Source organism: Stegostoma tigrinum, chromosome 46 (genome assembly GCF_030684315.1).
Source record: "Stegostoma tigrinum isolate sSteTig4 chromosome 46, sSteTig4.hap1, whole genome shotgun sequence".
NCBI lineage: Eukaryota > Metazoa > Chordata > Chondrichthyes > Orectolobiformes > Stegostomatidae > Stegostoma > Stegostoma tigrinum.
In genome coordinates this window covers 8,020,821-8,037,541 of record NC_081399.1, presented here as the reverse complement: position 1 = coordinate 8,037,541, position 16,721 = coordinate 8,020,821, and the positions used below count along the sequence as shown (strand labels likewise).

Genomic DNA, 16,721 nt, shown 5'->3' with positions numbered 1-16,721 from the left:
AACGGGAATTTAAAAGAGACAAATCTGAGGTTACCATGTAGTCTTGTCATCACAGCTAGTGACAGCATGGTAACCTGTTAACATGGGAAATTACCACTATTACTGTTCACACTGGTAATGATACTAATTACACAATCATGAATCTTCCAGCTCAGGAAGTCCCATGTACCATCGTGGCAGTGCAAAGGGCATGCTGCACTGTGAGAAGGGTCGGTGCAGAGGGTGTGCTGCATTGTCAGAAAGCAAACTGCATCATCAAGACACTGTACAGAGGAAGTCCTCCACCATCAGGAGGCAGTCCTGAGGCAGCAAACTCAGGCGGTCTGCACTGAAAGCAAAACACCGTTTTCAGGAACAATTAAGTGAGAGCTGAAATGTTCAACGTCCAGCTCCTTCAAAGAAAAGTCTTTCAAATTACACTGTGATGAATCATCAGCTTCAAACAACAGCTATTTGAGGGCGACGAATCTGTCTCAGGAAAAATCTAATTCACCCTCACCTGACCTGGCGTTTTCAATGAAATTCCTGACTTTGGGCTAGTCTGGAAACAAATCACAAAAACGTTTGGATGTTAACAATGTCACCGTTGCCAAATGCACTACAATTAATTTTACGAGAAAATGCTAAAATTGTCGTATTCAGAACACCATGAGATACCATTGTAACTGTTGTTCACGGCTAAAAACCACATGGTTACTTGTTAACATGAGAAATTACCACTATCCTTGCTCACATTCATCACCGAGCTAATTACACTCATGAATCTAACAACTCAAGAAGCCATTCAGGCCACATCCCGGTGCCACACTGAAATTACTGCATTAACAAAAGGATACGGATGCAGTTTTTGGGGATTCACTGAGGGTACTATACTGCCTGCTATTCACAGCCTGTATCTGTAGAGTTACCGTTTTACAAGGCAAATTCCCATTATCACATTCCCATTATAACGAACGTGATGTTACCACATAGACTGCTCATCACAGCTGGTCACTGCACAGTTACTTGTTTACATGGGAAATTACCATGATTATTGTCAATATCCATAATAACGCGAGTTACACAATCATGAATGTTCCGTCGCAGGAAGTCACTCAGCTCGCACCCCTGTACCATGGTGGCAGTGCAGAAGGGGTGCTGCACTGACAGAAAGCGCGGTACCGATGGAGTCCTGCATTTAACAGGGCACAGTGCAGAGGGAGAGCTGCACCATCAAAACACTGAACAGAGGGAGTACTGCACCAGCAGGGAAACGGATATAATGAGTCCTGCACCATCAGGATGCAGTACAGAGGGAGTACTGCACACTCAGGGGGTCAGTACTGAGACAGTAAACCCACACAGTCTGTACTGACAGCAATACATGGTGATCAGAAACACAATTAAGTGAAAGCTGAAATGGTGACCGAGCCAGTCACAAAAGACGTTAAATCATGGTTCCGTATGCCCTTTCTCAGCGTACAGTCCTTGTTGTCGTCAGATCAACGTTACGTCCAACTTCTTCAAAGAAAGGTCTTCCAAATAACGCTATGATTAATCATCAGCTTCAAGCACGAACTGTGCGACGGCGACGAATCAGTCTCAGTAAAAATCAAATTCACCCTCACCTGATGTGGTATTTTCATGGAAATTCCTGACTTTGAACCAAGCTGGAAACAAATCACAAAAATGTTTGGATGTTAACAATGTCACCGACGCCAAAAGCACGAGAACTAATATTACAACAAAATGCTAAAATGGTCATATTCAGAACACCATGAGATGTTGGGGGCCTGTGTTGGAATGGTTCCCTGACAAAGTCTTAGGTTCTTCACTCAGAGAGTTGTGAGCGCATGGAATAGTTTACCAGTGGTAGTCGTGGAAGCAGAGTCATTAGTGACATTTACGCGACTGCTGGACATGCACATTGACAGCAGTGAATTGAGGGGAATGTAAGTTATTTTATTTTACGTTTGAATTAGGAATATTCCACGGCACAACACTGTGGGCCAAAAGGCCTGTACTGTGCTGTACTTTTCTATGTTCTATGTTCTATACCAGTGCACCTGTTGTTCGCGGCTAAAAACCACTTGGTTACTTGTTAACATGATAAATTACCACTATCCTTGCTCACATTGATAATGGAGCTAGTTACACAAACATGAGTCTCACAAACCAAGAAGCCACTCATTCCTCATTCCTGTGCCACAGTGAAATTAATTCACTGGGAAATTGAGGCTGTAGACATGCTCCTTCAGCCGGTCAGTTTGGTTCCAAATGTTTCATCACCCTGCATGGCTACATTGTCAATGCACCTGAGGCAAAGCGTCGGTTTTCTGTCCTGCTTGTTGTTTAGATGCCTTGGTTTGTTAACCCAGGGGACAGTACAGAGGGTGCACTGCACTGTCAGAACAGTACAGAGACAGTGCTGCACTGTCAGGGAAAACTGTACAGAGCGAGTGTTGCACCACAGACACTGTACAGAACATATGTGGCACCTTCAGAGACAGTGTACAGGGGAAATGCTGCACCATCAAGAGGCTGTACAGAAGGAGTCAATGTACAGGTCACAGGAACTACAGCACCATCAAGGGTCATACAGAATGAGTCCTGCACCATCAGGGGGCAGTATGGAGGGAGTGCTGCAGACTCTGGGAGGGGTAGCACTGAGCGAGTGCACTACGGTCAAGGACCAATGTACAGAGCGAGTGTTGCTGCATCGGGGGTCAGGACTAAGGCAGCAAACTCAGGCAGTCTGTACTGGCAGCATTACTCTTTTGAGAGATATGATTAAGTGACAGCTGCAAAATTGATGGTGTCACTGTCAGTTGATATGTCAAACCCAGGCTCTGTCTGCCCTCTTTCAGTATGCAGTCCCTCTTGTCATTTGGTCAACATAAACCCTCTCAAATAACATTGCAAAGGATGATCACTTTTAGAAACCAGCGACATGAGGCTGAAAAATCTGTCTTAGTTAAAGCCGATTCACCCTCACCGGATCTGAATTCTTCAATGGAATTCCTAACGTTGAGCCAACCTGGAAAGCAATCACGAAAACATCATTGTTAGCAATATCACTAATGCCAAATACAACAGAAGTAATTTACTGAGAAAATGCTAAAGATATCGTAATCAGGACTCCATCAGACACCACCTTGCCTGCTAGTCATAGCGAAAAACTGCACGGCTGCATACAACAGAGAACAGTACAGCACAGGAACAGGCTCTGTTCATGCTGAACATGATGACAAATTAAGTTGATCCCTTCTGTCTGACAATGGTCCACATCCCTACATCCCTCACTTATTCATTTGAAAAATTAAAAACCCCCTCAAACACCACTTTCATATCTTCCACCATCATTGCCCCGGCACCTACACTCTCTGTCGAAATAAACATGCACCTTACATATCCTGTCAACGTTCCCACTTAAACCTTAAATGCTTGCCAGCTCGTGTTGGACACTTCAACTCTGGGATGAACTTTCTAACCATCAACCCGATCTATGACTCATCATTTTATAAACTTCTCTCGGATGTCCCATCAGCCTCTGCTACTCCAGAAAAAACAATTCTCCTCTTATCCATCTTATTGCTCTCCAACAGGCCTCACATCACTTCGTTCTTCACCTCAAAAGGCCCTCGTCAATTAGAATGCCCCATACTAATCTCTCTATTCCCCCATATCCTTCTCCTTGGTGAATACTGACGCAAATTACTCATTTAGGATCTCGCCCATATCCTCGGCATCTCTAGTTATCTTCTTGCTTTTCAGGTATGTCGAAAATACCGTCTCATATTCTTTAACCCGACTCACCAAGGATATCTCATGGCCTCTCACTGCATTCCTAAATTCCTACTTGAGTTCTTTCCTACTTTCTTTACATTCCTCATGGGCCATGTTCAATTTTACCTTTCTAATCCTCACATATGATTCCCTTTTCTCTCTGACTAAATTCACAATCTCCCTTGTTATCCAAGGTTTTCATACCTTGTCATCCCCCTCCTTCCTCCTTTCTGGAACATGCCAGTCCTGAACTCTCATCATCAGGTCTTTCAACAATTCTCACGTCAAATGTGGACTTGCCACAGCATTTCGAGCTAAAAGTCCTCACTGAAGCAATTACAGAGAAAAACAGCCCTGACTGCAGAATCAGCGACAGAAAGTTATTTGTGACATGAGATTGACATAATGCCCGACATCTTTGAATGAAATGCCGGTGGAAAAATCTGTTTATTTTGGCTTTGTGTTGTTGGATAAATTAAAAGTGAGGGAAATGGCTCTTAACGTTGCTTAAGAGGTTGAGATTTGAAGATGCTTCCCAAATTTGCCAAAAAAGTCTCAAAAACCACAGCAATGACATACTGTTGGAGTTCGCAAACAGGTCAGAATTGGGCATAACTGGAGATAAGTGGAAAGCTGAAATTGTAATTGAGTTGCTCAAGCACCTACGTACATCAGAGAAACAGGCAAGTGCAGTGAAGTCAGAGAAAATTAAAATTGAAAATTAGACATGAGGAATTAGAAGAGGAAGCGTAACTGGCTTGGCAGATGACTTGGCCAGAAACTGTGTGGGTAATGTTAATTTAGACCAAGCTGTAGGCAGGGCTAGAGAAGTGCTTGCAGTGCTGTCAGGTGAGGTGTCCAGAGATTATGAACAGGTTAAACAGGCTATTTTGAGTGCCTATTTTGGTACCAAAAGCACCAAGACAATGTTTCAGTAAAATAAAGGAGGAATCAGGTCAGAATATTTCAAGCTTGTGAGAACTAAACAGAGCAACTTTAAGAAATGGGTAAGAACACTAAAGGTAGAAGAGACAAATGACGATCTTTGAGAGATTATTCCGCTGGACAACTTTAAAAACACAATTCCAGAGATGAGGAGCAGAAAGTTTCCAAAGTAAGAAGAGCCGCACAGGTGATGGATGAATATATATTAGTCCATAAATCAGAATTTAATTTCCAACAGCAATCTCATTCCATGAGGGATAGAAATTGGGGGAAAAAAGGGAGATCTTTCAATGAAAAAACAAAAGTAGATCACACTGGGAGAAGTTTACCACAGGTGACAAAAGAAACCCAAGAGGTTGAAAAGAAGGTAAGAGGCCTCAGATGTTTTCACTGTAACAGCATGGGACACAAACTCACACTGCTGGTGATTTAAGAAATGCTCTGGGAAAAAGAACATGGCGAAAGATGCTACACAAGTAGGATTAGTTGAGGTACTGAAAGAAATCCCAAAAGGAGTCGAAGAGCTGCAGCCAAATGCAGCCTAGTCACAGGTTGGATAATGAGACAGTGCCTGATCTCTACAAAAACTTCACTTCTGCAGGTAAGGTTTACATAGTAAGAACAGAAGGGAGAAGGTAACTAAGTTACAGTATTGAGAGATATGGGAGCTGGACAGTCTATAATAGTAAGAGATGAAAGAATTTTCACTCCATTTGAAATACTACCCGAGAAAGCGGTAATCTGTGGAACAGATGGATACAGATGTAGTGTTCCCCTGTGAAAGATTAAGTTCAAAAGTCCAAACATCACTGGGGAAGTAAAAGTGGGAGTGATTAAAAGAGTGTTTATTTCAGGAACACGGTCTGTTCTTGGAAAAGACCTTAAGACATTACAAGTGGAAATGACGTCCCTTGTAGTGGATTAGCCAAAGAAAAACAAGGGAACTGAGGAGTTAAAAGAAAAATACCTTCGAATTTTTCCAGACTGTGTGGTGATAAGTCACAGATTAAAGTAAATGGGGAAAACCAAACAGAAAGATCAAACATCAAGGGGTTGATGTACAGTTAGCTGACACCCTGTTTGACAAGATCATCAAGGAAGAACCTCAACAATTAGAGGACCAGGCAGAGGAATTTAGTTCTCAAAGATTATTGCAGTTACAACAAAAAGATGAGACAATGCAAGATCTATATCATCATGCCAACTCAGAAAAAAAAATCAGAACATATTCCCAAATGTTACGATCTTAAGGATAGAATCCATAAGTGAAAATGGAGACCTCGGCAGAGGAAAACTGGGCTGAAGTGCAGCAGATTGTGTTGCCAGAAGCATACAGACAGGGAGATTCAGTCAGACCAATGATCCAATTTCACTGCCAAACTATCTCAGGTGATTATAGACAGCCGAGGAATCAAACACTTTAAATCGAGTGCACATTATCCTGAATACCAGGGAGCACTGGAAAGGTGTCATCAGGCCCTAAAAGCTATGCTGACAGTTTATTGCCAGGATTATCCAAATGACTGCGACAAACGTATCCCATTTATATTGTCTGCGATCAGAGATGCACAAATGAATGAACTCACATCATTTAAATCGACATTCAAACAGAAAATAAGAGGACCTTTAAAATTAATTATGGAAAAGTTGATAGGTCCAAAGTCAGAGATCTTACAATTGCACTATGTATCTGAGGTGAAAGAAAGATTAAACAGAGTAGGCGAATTAGCTAGACAACATGTGAAGGTAGCACAGCATTTAATAAAGCAAGAAGCAGATATTGAATCTAAAATTCAGACATTTGCACATGGGGATAAAGTTTTGGTGCGATAACCAGGGGTAGGAAATCCCTTCAAAGCAAGGTTTCGTGGTCATACCAGATTGAGGAGAAGTTCAGTCAGGTGAATTATGCCCGAAAGATGCCTGATAGCAAAACATTTTATTGGCTATGTCCTGTGAATGAGTTGAAACCCGACAATAAGAGAGACAGGGAACCAGAGAAACAAGTGTTAGTTATTTCCCCTCACAGTCAGGAATCAAATCCAGATGATCTGGATTTTTATGTGCCTCAAAGTAAGTTAAATAATGAGGAATGAGATAGAGAATGAGACAGAGCAGTGAGCTATCTGTCTCAGCAACAGAAAACTGAATTGATAGACTTGTTGCAGCAATATGAGGACATACTTCAGAAAAGAACGGGGAGGACAAATACTCCTGCACACGAGGTGGAGGCAGGGAGTGCTGCTCTAATAAAACAAGACCCGCAAAGGCTTAAACCTCTAAAAGCTGCACAGTTACAGAAGTGGAGCAATACACCAAGAAGACATCATTCAGCCATGTGAAAAAGGTGAGTGGAGTTAGCCGATCAATTTGCTTCCCAAACCAGACGGTACTCAATGCTTCTGCATGGATTGTCGGAACGTCAATGCTGTAACTAAGTTGGACTCATACTCAATTCCAAGGCTGGAGGAGTGTGAAAAAAGGCCGAATTGACACATCGTGCTGTCTGTATAGATGATGTCATGATCTTTAGCTGTTCATGGAAAGATCACATGGTGTATTTGGCAAAGCTCTTTGAAAGACAATGGGAGGCAAAACTGGTCATGAACTTAGCAAAAACTGGACGCACATAGTTAAAGGTCGAGGAGTTTCCAAGACCATCCTCGAAAAATAGAGGTGCTTCGATTGCTGGGACTCAACCGATTCTCCTGGAAGTTTGTGCCAAACTTTCGTAACATTGTGGCACTGCTGACAGATTTTGCTAAAGAAGACTCTAAAATTTCAGTCGCCAGAACAATACCTGGAGGCATCTGAGAATTTAAAGGCCGTGTTAACCACCGCACCAGTTTTAGCCACACCAAATTTCTTGAAACCCTTTAAAGTTGCTACCAGCGCCAATGATATACGGATTGGGGTTGCGTCAATGCAGGAGGATAATGGTGGAATTGAAACGTCATTGGTTATTTTTCAATGAAACTCAATATTCATCAGGGAAAATACTCCACCATGGAAAACAAACTATTGAGTTTGGTTCAGGCCATTCAACATTTTAATCTTTATGTCATAGATAATCTTGCAAAGACGGCTGTGTATACATACCACAACCCCCTCACCATTTTGGAAAGATTTAGGAACAAAACTATGAGACTATTTTGTTGAAGTCATATGTTACAAGCTTTTAATTCACAAACTGTACATGATACAGGTTGTAAAAATGTCACTGGATATCCATTTTCATGGGTTTAAAGAAAATGCATGTGTAACATAGAATCGGTACGGGCTAATGGTACAGATACGCACAACTAGGACAAAATGTCTAACTTTAGATTACTGACCTCTGTGTTCAGCGATAATGGTGTTCAGATTTAGACAAGGAAAAAAAATGAACCCATCTTTTCATAATACTGGTTCTTTTTTTCCCTTCAGGGGGACGGGCTGCGAAGTTGTTTTGTGTAAAATTGTTAAAATAAAAGTGAGGAACAGCAATGCATCATCCGTCCCTTTAAAGTGTGTCTTTTCCAGTGCTTAGAGTTAAAATGAATATCTGAACGGCAGGTGCACACAGAGTGTGCCTGAATGCAAACATTTTCTCTCAAACAGCCAAGCACTACTTTTATCAAAACAACAAGTCTTTCAAATGTAGCTAATTATTTTAATACAAGACCTTAGCTGCAAACAACGTATCAAATTTAACTCCGATGGTGTTGATAATCTGAAACCAATTCTAAGAATCTGATGTGTCATATGGGATATTGAAGTCAGGTTTTTTTTTGAAGATTGGGGGACAGCCAACTACCATGAGACAAACACATTATCTCGCTCTCAGAGAAAGCATCAACTGATTAAAATGGCACCACAGCATTTCTAGGTAAAAGTTCTCACATAAGCAAGTACAGAGAAAAACATCCCCGACAGCAGAATCAGCGGCAGAAAGACATTTCTGATGTGAGAACGACAGAAGAAAAGCTGGAGAAAGCAGAATTTTTCAGATTGTTAGGAACTGTTAATTTGTTCATTCTTTCGATGAAATAAATAAATTGTTACTTGTCACATGTAAGGTGGAGACCAGGGATTTTCTTTCTTTTAAACACTCTTTAAACAGATTATGATGGAAAAGGTGAGCTTCTCTGGGTGTTTCAGAGGTAAACATTAGAGGGGAACCCCTACACCCATCAGGACAGATGAGGGCTGGTGTTTTGGTTTAACTATCACAGGGGTTCGGCCATTTCCCCTCCGTAACACCATAATGCTCTTGCCTTCAAATTAACACACTTGAGCCTTTCGGCCCCATTGTGTTCATTAACCTGTCCCTCCCTATCCTTCCTTTAAGCCTCACTGGTCCTGACTTCCAACAACCCCTCAATCGCTGCACTGTGGAACTGCTGATGGTTCCTACCCTCTGCCACTCTAGTTTAAAGAGTAGCCCTGTCAAGGATACAGGTTCCCCTCCAGTTTAAGTGCAACACACCCCAACCCTTCTCTACAGGTCACTCCTGTCCCAGAAGGGGTCCCAGTGATCCAAAAACCTACACCCTGCACCAGCTCCTTAGCCACACATTTACCTGCCTTTTTTTCCTTAGAAATGGCACCAGCAGCAATCCCGAAATTACAACCTTTGAGGTCTTGCTTTTTAACCAACTGTTTAATTCCCTGGATTCTTGGTCCGAGACCTCATTCCTCAATTTGCCAAGATCATCAGTATCAACATGTACCATGACCTGTAACTCATTACCCTTCCCTTTCAGAATGTCCGGCAGCTCTAAAGTAACATCCCAGACTCTGGCACCAGTGAGGTAATACACCATCCTGAAGTCATTTCTTCGCTGCAGAAGTGCCAGTCTGCTCCCCTGACTAAAGTATCATCTTTCATTATTGTTCTTCCTTTCCTCTTCCTTCCCCAGTAAGATCACATCCGAATTTTGCACTGCAATGGAATATGTAGCCCACACCGGTTCCCGGCTCTCCGTTCTCTGACTGGTCACGGAGTACATCCCCGTTAAAGTGGGTAATTACCATTATTACTGTTCACATTCATAATGGAGCTGCTTGCACAATTATGAATCTAACAAACCAAGAAGGCATTCAGCCCTTATCCCTGTAGCACAGTGCCTGGCCAGAGGGAGCGCCGCACAGTCATGGAGGGCTGGACAGAGGGAGCGCCGCACCGTCAAGGAGGGCTGGACAGAGGGAGCGCCGCACCGTCAAGGAGGGCTGGACAGAGGGAGCGCCGCACCGTCAAGGAGGGCTGGACAGAGGGAGCGCCGCACCGTCAAGGGGGGCCAGCCAGAGGGAGAGCCACACCGTCAAGGAGGGCCGGCCAGAGGGAGCGCCGCACCGTCAAGGAGGGCCGGCCAGAGGGAGCGCCACACCGTCAAAGAGGGGAGACAGATTAACTGGTGTCAGGACTGAGACAGCACACTCCGATTCTGTAGTGCCAGCATTGCACTGTTTTCTGAGACGGAATATGAATGTTGATGGTGTCGCTGTCGGATAAGATGTTAAACTCAGGGTCGCCTGTGCTCCGTTAGTGTACAGTCACTGTTATCATGTCACGAAACACAATCGCCTGTTTTGCGGAGCAAGATCCTTCAAATAACACTATGATGAATTAGCATTTTCAGAAGGTAAACAGAAGGCTGGAAGAACACAGCAAGCCAGGCAACATCTGGACTCAAGGAGTTACCAACTTTTCAGGTATACCCTTCTTCAGGACTGGATGTGTGGGTGGGGAGAGCTGCAGATAAGCCGGTTGGAGGGGAGAAGTAGGAGAATGGTGGTGAAAGGTGGACACTGGTAGTAGGTATGAACTGGTTGATTCCAGCATCTGCAGTTCTTCTGTCTCTAAGCACTTTCAGAAAGCAGCTGTACGAATGGGACCGTACTGTGTCAGCTAAACATATTTGATCCACACTCTCCCTGTCAAATCCAACCCTCGATCCGGCCAGGAAAGAAAGCACTTGGATGTTCATAATGTCACCTTTTTCATATACACTGAAACTAATTTACTGAGCAAACATGGGAAATTCCCATTAGCACAATTCACATTCATCATTATGCTCGATACATGATCATGAATCATTACAGTAAATGGAAACTTTCAGAAAGCAGCTCAATGAGGGACAAGATTGTGAGGTTCCCATGTAGCCTGCTGGTCACAGCTAGAAACTGCATAATTACCTGTTAACATGGGAAATTACCGTGATTACTGGTCACATTTGTAATTAGGCGCATTGCACAATCATGAATCTTTCAGACCTGGAAGCCATTCAGCCCTCATTCCTGCGCCAGGGTGATAGTACATATGGAGTGTTGCACGGTCAGTACTGAGGCTGCAAGCTTGGGGAGTCCACACTGACAGCAATGCACTGTTTTCGGAGACACAGTTAAGTGAGAAGTGCAATCTTGAGTGCCAATGCAGGCAAGATGTTAAACCTTGGGCCTGCCTGCACTCTTGCAGTGTGCAGTTATTGTCGTCATGTGATCAACATAATGTCCAACTTCCGCAGAGAAAAATATCTTAAATAACATTATGATGAAGGACAACTTTCAGAAACAGCTGCGTTAGCGTGACAAATCTGTTTCGATAATGCATTTTCTTCCTCACCAGATCTGTTCCCATCTTCACAATTCTTGACTTCATCCTTTGCTGGAAAGAAATGAAGAAAACATTTGAATGTTAGCATGTCATTGTTGCCAAATGCACTGAAATTAATTTCCTGACAGAATGCTCAGATTGTTCAGGATTCCATAAGGTTACCACGTAGCCTGCCGGTCACAGCTAATAACTGCACGGTTACCTGTTAACCTGGGAAATTACCATTATACTGTTCATATTCAAAGCTATGCTAGATACACAATTTTACAATGAAGGAAGCCATTCAGGTGGCAGTGCAGGGGTGCTGATGCCTTCAGGTGCAGCACTAAATGAAGAAGGCTGCATCATCACAGAGAGTAGCGCACTGTCAGGAAGACCATACAGAGTGAATGCTGCACTGTCAGAGGGCAAGAACTGAGACAGGAAACTCAGCAAATTTGTACCAACAGCATTACACTGTTTTCAGAGATCCAATTCAGTGTGAGCTGCAACCTTGACAGCGTCACTATCGGATATGATGTTAAACCAAGGCTTTGTCTGCTCTTTTTTCAGTGTGCAGTCACTGTTGTCACGAGGTCAACATAATGTCCAATTTCTGCAGAGAAAAATCTCTCAAATAACTCTGTGATGAGCAGCACTTTCACAAAACAGCAATGTCAGGCTGACAAATCTGTCTTAGCAAAAACCTCTTTGCCCTCACCTGCTCTGTCTTCTTCTTCAAAAGTCCTGACATCGACCCAGTCTGGAAAGTAATCAACAAAACATTTGGATGTTAGCAGTGTCACTGTTGCCAAATACACTGGAATCAACGTGCTGAGAAAATGTTAAGGATGCAGTCGGTTACCAGAAAGCCCCCTGGTCATATCTTGTACCTGCATGGCTGTCTATTAACATGAGAAATTACTGTTATCCCTGCTCATTCTTGGGACATGGGCATCATTGTCAGGGCTGAAAAGATGGTGCAGAACTGTTGTCTTGAAGCTTTCCAGTTCATGTGCTGTAGGTTGACTCATAATGTGCTCAGAGAGGGAATTTTAAAGTAAAGTCTAATTATTCTCCTAATGAACTGTATTGTTCCAATATCACCATATCCGTTTCATTTAGCAACATTCCATTCTCAATTGTTCCTCAAATATAGTCAATGCCCGTCAGAGATAACAAGCTGTGGAGCTGGATGGACACAGCAGGCCAAGCGGCATCATAGGAGCAGGAGAGCTAAACCACAATGCCTGTCAGGTCTGCTTTCAATTCAGGGATTTTCGACTGAACCCAGGCAGTAAAGCAAACTGCCCCAATTAATCAGAAATAGCAAGAACTGCAGACGCTGGAGTCAGAGATAACAACAGTGTGGAGCTGGAGAAACACAGCAGGCTAGACAGCATCGGAGGAGCAGAAACGTTGACATTTCAAAACCTGAAGAAGGGTCCCAGCAGAAACCTCAATTTTCCTGCTTCTCTGATGCTGCCTAGCTTGCTGTCTTCCTCCAGCTCCACACTGTGGTTGCCCTGATTATTTGTAAGGTGCGTCGTATCTCATCCCAAACATCTACCAAGATCCCTTCTCCACCAACACTGACTGTCCAACCTCTTCAGACACTCTGCACCCTCTTCTCCGACCCTCACTCCCTATTCCTCACCACCTCACACACCCGCCGCCTTCCCTCTGGCCCTCACTCTTCCCTCATGCCCCAACTCTCATCGCCCACCTCTCCCATCATCCCAACCCTCATTCTTCCATGGTCCAATATCTTCACTGTCCCCCTCCCTCTGAACCCTCACACCTTCCTGCCTAACCTCGCCCTCGCTGCCTCCCTGCCTCGGCCTCACGACACCCACAACCCTCACTCCCTCCCTGCCTCGCCCTGACTCTACCATGACCGTCACTCCTTCTTGCCTCGACCTCACTCCCTCACAGCCTCGCCCACACTCGCTCCCCACCTCACCCTCACTCCCTTTTCATTTCTGAACACTCTACCCCTCCCCTATTTTTGATGAAGGCTCTATGCCCGAAACATCAGCTTTCCTGCTCCCAAGATGCCGCTTGGACTGCTGTGTTCATCCAGCACCACACCTTGTTATCTCAGATACTCCAGCATCTGCTGTTCCTATTATCTCATATACTGACAGCAATGCAGTATTCAGAGAACCAATTAAGTGACAGATGAATCTCTGACCGTGTCAGTGTCAGATAACACGTTAAATCATGATTCTGTCTGCGCCTTCTCAATGTGCTGTCCTTGTTCTCATGAGATCAACAGAATAACTTCTGCAAAGATAAATCATTCAAATAACAATGATGGATGATCAGTTTCAAAAAACTGCTATTTGAGGGTAATGAATCAGTAAAAATCTAATACACCCTCACCTGATCTGGTATTTTAGCAATGTCACTGCTGCCAAATGCACTAGAATTAACTTACTGAGAAAATGCTAATGATGTAGTATTCAGAACCCCGTGAGATATCATGTTGCCTAAAAATGACACACTTACCATTATACCTGCTCACATTTGTAATGGAACTACTTACAAACTTATGAATCTAACAAACCAAGAAGCTATTCAGACCTTGTCCCTATGCCATGGCGAAATTAATTCAGTAGAAAATTGCTACAGATGTAGTTTTCTGGGAGTCAATGAGCTTACCATGTAGCCTCCTATGCCTATGTCTATAGAATCACCTGTTTACATGGGAAATTTCCATTATCACAGTTTACATTCATCATTATGCGAGATACACAATCATGAAACATTACGGTAAGTGGCAACTTGAGGGAGACGAATGTGATGTTACCATGTAGCCCGGTCATCACAGCTGGTAACTGCATGGTTACCTGTTAAGTAGGGAAATTACCACAATTACTGTTCACAGTGGTAATTATGCTAATCATACAAACTTGAATCTTTCAGACCAGGAAGACATTCAGCATTCAGCACTCGACCATGGTGGCAGGGCAGAGGGGGCACTGCACTGTCGGGTGGGGGCGAGGGGGGTGGAGGAGTGCACAGGGAATAACTCAGTGTCAGGGGGCACAGTGGAAAATGGGTGCTGCGCCATCAGGAGGTCAATGTTGAGACGGAACACTCAGGCAGTACGTACTGACAGCATTAAATGGTTTTCAGACACAAGTGAGCAGATGCAAAAATGTGGCCGCCGTCACTGTCACACAAGATGTTAAATCATGGTTCAGCCTGCCCAACCTCAGTGTGCTGTCCATCTACTCATTTGGTCACTTGTTAACATGGGTAATTACCATGATTACTGTTCACACTGGTAATATTGCTACTTACACAATCATGAAACTTCTCGCCCGACAAGTCATTCAGCATTCAACCTTGTGCCCTGGCAGCAGCGCAGAGGGACTGCTGCAATGTCACTTGTTAATGTGGGTTAATTGCCATTATCCCTGCTCACATTCATAATGGAGCTACTTCCATGCTCACGAATCAAACAACCCAAGAGGCCATTGAGCCCTCATCCCGATGCCATGCTGAAACTAATTTACACAGAAAATGCTAAAGATGCAATTTTTTGGGATTCAGAGAGCTTACCATGTAGCCTGCTATTCGCAGCCAGTTTCTGTTACCTGTCTACATGCCATATTCTCATTATTATCACAGTCCACATTCATCATTATGCTAGATACACAATTGTGAATCATCATGCTAAACGGGAATTTAAGAGAGACAAATCTGAGGTTACCATGTAGTCTTGTCATCACAGCTAGTGACAGCATGGTAACCTGTTAACATGGGAAATTACCACTATTACTGTTCACACTGGTAATGATACTAATTACACAATCATGAATCTTCCAGCTCAGGAAGTCCCATGTACCATCGTGGCAGTGCAAAGGGCATGCTGCACTGTGAGAAGGGTCGGTGCAGAGGGTGTGCTGCATTGTCAGAAAGCAAACTGCATCATCAAGACACTGTACAGAGGAAGTCCTCCACCATCAGGAGGCAGTCCTGAGGCAGCAAACTCAGGCGGTCTGCACTGAAAGCAATACACCGTTTTCAGGAACAATTAAGTGAGAGCTGTAATGTTCAACGTCCAGCTCCTTCAAAGAAAAGTCTTTCAAATTACACTGTGATGAATCATCAGCTTCAAACAACAGCTATTTGAGGGCGACGAATCTGTCTCAGGAAAAATCTAATTCACCCTCACCTGACCTGGCGTTTTCAATGAAATTCCTGACTTTGGGCTAGTCTGGAAACAAATCACAAAAACGTTTGGATGTTAACAATGTCACCGTTGCCAAATGCACTAGAATTAATTTTATGAGAAAATGCTAAAATTGTCGTATTCAGAACACCATGAGATACCATTGTAACTGTTGTTCACGGCTAAAAACCACATGGTTACTTGTTAACATGAGAAATTACCACTATCCTTGCTCACATTCATCACCGAGCTAATTACACTCATGAATCTAACAACTCAAGAAGCCATTCAGGCCACATCCCGGTGCCACACTGAAATTACTGCATTAACAAAAGGATACGGATGCAGTTTTTGGGGATTCACTGAGGGTACTATACTGCCTGCTATTCACAGCCTGTATCTGTAGAGTTACCGTTTTACAAGGCAAATTCCCATTATCACATTCCCATTATAACGAACGTGATGTTACCACATAGCCTGCTCATCACAGCTGGTAACTGCACAGTTATTTGTTTACATGGGAAATTACCATGATTATTGTCAATATCCATAATAACGCGAGTTACACAATCATGAATGTTCCGTCGCAGGAAGTCACTCAGCTCGCACCCCTGTACCATGGTGGCAGTGCAGAAGGGGTGCTGCACTGACAGAAAGCGCGGTACCGATGGAGTCCTGCATTTAACAGGGCACAGTGCAGAGGGAGAGCTGCACCATCAAAACACTGTACAGAGGGGCTACTGCACCAGCAGGGAAACGGATATAATGAGTCCTGCACCATCAGGATGCAGTACAGAGGGAGTACTGCACACTCAGGGGGTCAGTATTGAGACAGTAAACCCACACAGTCTGTACTGACAGCAATACATGGTTATCAGAAACACAATTAAGTGAAAGCTGAAATGGTGACCGAGCCAGTCACAAAAGACGTTAAATCATGGTTCCGTATGCCCTTTCTCAGCGTACAGTCCTTGTTGTCGTCAGATCAACGTTACGTCCAACTTCTTCAAAGAAAGGTCTTCCAAATAACGCTATGATTAATCATCAGCTTCAAGCACGAACTGTGCGACGGCGACGAATCAGTCTCAGTAAAAATCTAATTCACCCTCACCTGATGTGGTATTTTCATGGAAATTCCTGACTTTGAACCAATCTGGAAACAAATCACAAAAATGTTTGGATGTTAACAATGACACCGACGCCAAAAGCACGAGAACTAATATTACAACAAAATGCTAAAATGGTCATATTCAG

The 16,721-nt window shown here is 43.5% G+C and overlaps 1 protein-coding gene across 2 annotated transcripts in view; it reads right to left on the bottom strand.

Annotated features, from left to right (window-relative positions):
• Positions 1-16,721, bottom strand: part of LOC125449505 (SUMO-interacting motif-containing protein 1-like) — a 139,596-nt gene that overhangs the window by 63,940 nt on the left and 58,935 nt on the right. For both annotated transcript variants that reach the window (XM_059642855.1, XM_059642854.1), the window contains exons 18-24: positions 16,579-16,620; positions 15,471-15,512; positions 12,006-12,047; positions 11,315-11,356; positions 2,975-3,016; positions 1,608-1,649; positions 500-541 (exon numbers count right to left, since the gene is read on the bottom strand). In XM_059642855.1, coding sequence (XP_059498838.1) covers positions 500-541; positions 1,608-1,649; positions 2,975-3,016; positions 11,315-11,356; positions 12,006-12,047; positions 15,471-15,512; positions 16,579-16,620 — 294 coding nt within the window. The remainder of the gene's footprint in view (positions 1-499; positions 542-1,607; positions 1,650-2,974; positions 3,017-11,314; positions 11,357-12,005; positions 12,048-15,470; positions 15,513-16,578; positions 16,621-16,721) is intronic.